Source organism: Cornus florida, unplaced genomic scaffold (genome assembly GCF_030987335.1).
Source record: "Cornus florida cultivar Cherokee Brave unplaced genomic scaffold, ASM3098733v1 CherokeeBrave_3.0.0_Hap2_Chr06, whole genome shotgun sequence".
NCBI lineage: Eukaryota > Viridiplantae > Streptophyta > Magnoliopsida > Cornales > Cornaceae > Cornus > Cornus florida.
In genome coordinates this window covers 87,669,711-87,675,926 of record NW_026775576.1, presented here as the reverse complement: position 1 = coordinate 87,675,926, position 6,216 = coordinate 87,669,711, and the positions used below count along the sequence as shown (strand labels likewise).

The 6,216-nt window shown below is 35.6% G+C and overlaps 1 protein-coding gene across 1 annotated transcript; it reads right to left on the bottom strand.

The window, feature by feature from the left end:
* LOC132312623 (protein IQ-DOMAIN 23-like) lies at positions 1-4,952 on the bottom strand. The gene is made up of 4 exons (XM_059811059.1): positions 4,431-4,952; positions 1,577-1,777; positions 1,296-1,373; positions 1-1,106 (listed from the first exon to the last, which is right to left on the bottom strand). The coding sequence occupies exons 1-4, from the start codon at positions 4,848-4,850 to the stop codon at positions 315-317; spliced, it is 1,491 nt and encodes a 496-aa protein (XP_059667042.1). The 5' UTR covers positions 4,851-4,952; the 3' UTR covers positions 1-314.
* Between the last annotated feature and the right edge of the window lie 1,264 nt (positions 4,953-6,216).

Below are 6,216 nucleotides of genomic sequence, written 5' to 3'. Positions count from 1 at the left end.
TAATTAAGACCTGAATTCATCGAATCTTAGAGGCTTAATCTTTGTATCATATTTTACCGAGCAACAAAAAAATGTAAAAGTTGCCAACACAAAGCTTCAGATACATTGTCACAATCTTCCACTTTTCACCTTTGTGCATTGTCGCACACGGATGACATTCTACAAAGCAACATTTGATCATACTTATATTACATATAGAATACATCACAAACTAACCTACACAGGAAGATAAGACAACCAGTGACTGCAGGTGGTGTTGATGATGGAAAGTTAGATCTCATTGGAACTATGGTAGGAAATAGACAACCACAGCTCTAGAATCTGCTGCCATAAACAGATTTCAAACTCGCAGCGTCACTTTGAACTGGCATCTGAAGTCTATCCAAATTGCTGGAGCCTGGATAAGCTCCGGTCCGGAAGTTAGCATGCAAATCCACACCCCTCTCTGGATGGGCGTCTGCATCCCAATAGCTACGAACAAACCTATTCACTGAACCAGGTTTCTCTAACTGCATCCTTTGCCTGGGGGCACTTTGGGACCTGAACTTAGCCCGAGAAGATTCTGTGTTAGCCATGTAATTTGGATGACTAGAGTAACCGTTAAAAAATCCTTGTGAGCATTCACTCCTCGCAGGTGTGAAGGGACCTCTTCTAGCACTACTTCCGGGCCTAGACAATGCAGAATACACTCGTGGGCTGTTCATGGCAGTCCATGCAGCAGCAGCTTCTGCTTCCGTAGGGAAATTTAGGGACCTTAAAGATGGGATTTCCGTGGAAGATAAACGTGGATTCGGTTCCTTAGATTGTACACTGTGTCTTGATAAAGAGTCCAGCGTTGTGAAGGCCTGATCATTGTAATTCCAAGCTGAAACATGTTTCGATGTCTGAAAGGAACTCTTACTTCGTTGGGGTTTCAAGAGGGGGTTCCAAGTATCTACTTCAAGGATCTTGTCACTGTTCTCATCATTGACAACCTTAGTATTAAGCGAGGTGTCTTTATGACTATCCCACGGACATTCTTCCATCCAATGGTCTAACCAACTGGACTTCAGATGCGTTTTTTCCAGGTAGACAATGTCCTTGATGTTTGATGTTGAACTACATCTCTGCATCAATTTGTTAGGAACTGCTTTACTAATTTGAGATAGCATGGTAAAAAAATCTACGAATTTTTCTAAGCTGACATACAATTTTCAAGATCATGATCAAACTCTCAATTTATTAACTCAATTTTAAAATGTAAAGCAACACAATAGGATTGTTACAAAAGATTCAACAGGAGAATAAGAAAGTACCTTTAGGATTGAAGGCCCGTCTAAATTGGTACTATATGCACGAAATTGGTGGTCGTTTTTCTTGGTATTCTTCAGGCCCTGCATGGTGATAAAATAACAGATACTTCCAGTTACCCATCCACAGATATATTCGATTCTCAATTACAAAAAAGAAAAATGAAAAATACAATTTTCTAAGCCACCACGACAAGGTAAATGAACTTGTTATAATAAGAAAAGTTTTAAAGCTGCCATAAAAGAACTAAAAGTGAGCTGAGGAGTGAAAAAGCTATTTTACATACTTGGTGGTGGGGTTGGGAGAACTTGCTATTAGAATATGAGGACTCTGACATGTAAGCGCGATTCGAACAGACTCGGGCCTGGATTCGGGCCATTGCTTGCATGCGTCGGAGCATATCTGCACTCTGCCTTCTCACAATGTGACCTCTCACTAATGCCTGAAGCTTCACCAAACTCTTAAGTGCCCTCAATGCCCTCCTAGCCTTCGAGATGACCCCCAACATATAAATGTTAGTGATACATGCACGATAATCAAGATCAGGGGCCCTTTTCATACACTAACTCATTGTTTTTGCAATCAAAATTAGCAGCAGATGGAATAAATCATTAATTCTCCCTTTAAATAATAAAACCAGAATTGAATCTTTGACCTAGTTGGTCACTTATAGTAATATACCAAAGTGCCAATTATAAAGGAAGGTACAAGGAAGAGTGACAAAATGAAACATAAGTGTTGTCTATACATGCTTCTGAATTATAATCCAATAAAATAAAAGGTATCCTTGTCTCCTTATCTTTGATTTTGTTGCACACATTGTCAATTTGTTTTGTTCCAAGTGATAATGAATGCAACATATTTGATCCAAAGATGCAACAAAAGAAGTAGAGAAAATACCAAATTTGGTATCACGATACATTAAGTCCAGCAATAACTAAGTAGGTACACGAGTATGTGATTATGAAGGCGTGATTTGAATGTTACTCAAATTTAGCATGTTTATTAAATTTATAATCAGAATGTAGGAATAGATATGATGTGCAAATCAAATAGAAAGAATTGGTTGGTCTAGATCAAACTGGCGTAGTAGCGTTGCCGAGTTGGTATAAGGCCATGGAATTATATGAAGCTCCCAAATTCAACTCCTGCCATGAACTGGATCATGTACAAAGGGAGGGACAGAAAAAGAATAAAAATATATATATTTTTTCTTTTTCTATCATGAGCTTATATGAAACATTTCTTTTAATAAATGTAGTATTGTAGTACTGATTTGAAATGAAGCCAAGTAGTTAGACCAAAGAAAGGGATTGGTCCATGATTCAAGCTGTGATTCATGGTGATAAATGGGAGGTAGGTGAAGAAGTCTTTTAGCCAAGACTTTGAAAATTGGCAATGCTCTTGAGATGACCATTCACAATTAGTAAGTATGTAAAATGACAAATTTGACCCTTCACAAGTAGTTTTCAACATCGTTGAAAAACCGGGTGTGACCATGTGGACTTCTTGTCCCAACTTTGTACAAACAATTAGTACCCATGCACTTATAACATTACATAAATTCAAAAAAAATGGTGAGACTGAAGAGACTGAAGAAGAAGAGGTTGAATCTGGTCCAAGAAATTTTTTGCCTCATGTGACACGTGCTATCTAGATAAACATGCAATTTTCTCGTAGGAGATTTTTATCCCCTGGTTGCACGGGGAGTGTGACAATACACACATATAAAGTGATCCATCTCATCTAACGAATGTTTCCTCCATACTAATTAAATCGGCCCTTTCTGAAAATCTAACCTTTTAAAAAAATGAGTTTTAGTATTTTTTTTATTTATTATATTGGTAGTGAGGGAATTACCAAAATATCTATAGTGATTTACTTTTTATAAGTTGTTAAATTAGTAATTTTACAAAAAAATACTATAATACATTAGATATTTATTTTCGGACAACCAAAAATGAAAAGATGGACATTTTGTTTTGGGACTGATAGAGTAAGTTTGAAAATTTCAATGACTCCTGAAAGGATGTTATTTTGACGCGGAACATATGTTTTATCGATTTTGAAGTCAAAATTACTTGTAAGCTGACATGAAAACCATGTAATATGGTCCTTTCAACTCAATTTATCCAATCTAGATATCATTTGTGACAATTTATCCCTGGGATGAGTTTGAAAAGCTATTATCACTTATTATCACTCACCAGTTGCTATTAATACCTATGCTTAGTTCATCGAGTGGGTTTCATCACATACATAATCAACTAAAGGAGCGTGAAAAACACGCTTCAATCAAGTGGACCCAAGACATTATTCAGACTATGTTGACTTGGTTTTGTGAGCAAATGAGTCAACGTGATCGAGAATTAGTGTTTCCCACGCGCACTAGTAGCAGTGGGCTTGTGATTTGCTCGCATTAAACTGTTAACGACTTTTTCGAGCCTAGTCCAACAAACGTACAAGCACCGCAGGAACACGATGGTGTGCAGCATAACAGGGAATTATTTCCCTCTGATTGCGAAGAGACACCCCCACTAGCCCCAGCGCACGTTAGTGCCAACCCAAAACTTCAACATCAAAGCTTTTCTAGAACAATAAAATGACAGAAAACAACAATCCGAAATTTGGAAACAAAAACTTGAATTTCATAGTCAACTATGTTCTGAAAAAACAAGAAAAACAAAGTCCCAGAATTTTATAAACTTGATTCATTTTTTTGAATAATGATATGGATAATCCAGCTGATCATAATACAATCAAATTAAAACACAATAATATTGGGCATATTTGGTTCATTTTTTATTTTAACCGAACTCAAAATCAGAAAACGTAGTCAGGGAAAAAAAAAAAACTGTTTTTACAAAATCTTTCAAAACAGTTATATATTTTTGAGCGTTAAAAAATTCACCTCAAATTGTGGACCAAAGTTGCAGTTTATCATATATATTTTTTAAGAAATATAAAAAAAATTGGACTAGATTATTATTATTTTTTCCATAGTAAAATCGAGTGAATTGAAGGCACGCACCATCAAGAGATCATCACGAGTTGCATGATAAGCCAAGGAGAGGCGTAATTATGAACAAAGCGGATGGGTAATTTGGGAACAACATGTTAGATGGTAAGTGACTACTAACCAGATAAGCTCGGAACGCCGACTGGATCTTCACAGCGGCCGATTCTCGCCACCTGTCACTCCCACTAAAATGAGCCGTGGCGGGTCTACTCCCACTGCTGGTTAACCTCACGACCTCTGCCGCCGCATGAGCCGCTGCGAGTGCAGCCTCGGCCACCGCCGCTGTTGCTGCGGCCACCGCTATCGCGTGCTTGTTTGCATCCACGACTTCGACGCACTTACCAGAAGAAGCAGCCACCGCAGAGGACCCTGTGGTCCCGCCAATGCTACGGTCATTGGCGTTGAATGATCTGACGACACCCCACCTCTTCTTCTCCTTTGATGGCCGGGAATCTGTCCCACTAGACACCGGCGAAGAATCTGACGTTTTTTTGGCACCCAAAAGTCCCCGGAACCATCTGGTTGTACTCTTCCACATCATTCACGGATGGCGAATCATCGGCGACAAATGCAAAGAATTTTCGTTAATGATATAATTGGGTTGGGGAGAGAGTCCGTGCAGTGAGAGTTAGACTATAGAGAAAGGGACACTGGGATTGCTTATATATATATAGTACACACGAATTTACATTTGGGATTTTATATTCAATTAACTTACTGCTTATTTACCCGAAAGTAAATTTTTTAACGTAGAAAAAGAAAAGTACAATTTTTAATATAAAAAATATCTTAATATAAGAAAGAGAAAAATATAAAAATAAAACTTATTAATAAGTTGAGTTAATATATATTTTGTTTGGGTGATTCTTTTTATTAAATTTTTCTACGATAAATGAGTGACCTCTTTCTCATAAATAAAAATTATAATTTACATAATTCACTTTAAAAAAAATTATAATTATATTTTAATTTGATATTTTCTAAGATTAAATTTTAAAAAGATACACAACAAACATATAGAGAAATTTTCTTGTTTTCTTTTCTTTTTGTTGCCAATTTGTTTAGTTTGCTATAAGAATAAAAGAATAAAGTGATGTTTTAAAATAGAGAAACATTAAAGTCTTTTTTTGTTAGTTATCGCCCCATCAGTTTTAAGATCACATCCCGAATTAAAAGTAAAGATGTGTAAGGCTATTTAAAATATAAAATAACTATTTGAATTGTATATTTTATTATTCTTATTCTTATTAATAAAATACACTAATCTCATATGAGATTTGGATAAATTACTCATGGGAATAGGTTTATTATTTTGACATTCCCTAAATTTCACTATCAGTGACTTTGAGTGTGAAACTCATTAATATTATTAAATTATAATAATATATTACATTACATTTTATAACGATCATTTTATAAAATCAGCAAATTTGTTAGAATAAAAGTGAGGAGGTCAATGGGATTTACCTTAATACAACTACCACATATATTTTCTTAGAACAATCAATCCCTTTAATTTTGTAAGACTAATTTATATATATATATATATATATATATATATATAAAAGCTTATAGTATGATTTATCTTGGAAAGGTATTTAAAATGTAAAAGGATAAATTTTGTTTTGAGATATTTGAAAAGTAAAGTAAAAAGACATTTGCTTTTGCTGGGGCGGGTATCACTTTAAACAAGAAATTGACTGTGTACCATTTAGATGAGAGAAGGCGGCAAAAAGCTTAATGAACCATGAGGAAATTGATTTCTGTTTAGAGAATTTCGTTGATGAGAAAAGAGTAAATCCATTTCAAATTTTGTAAAATATAGTTGAGGTTATTTACACTAGAATATTTGAAGGCCCTGGTAGGTCCAAAACCTGAACCCATCCGTGAGATCCAAGTCTTCCTGT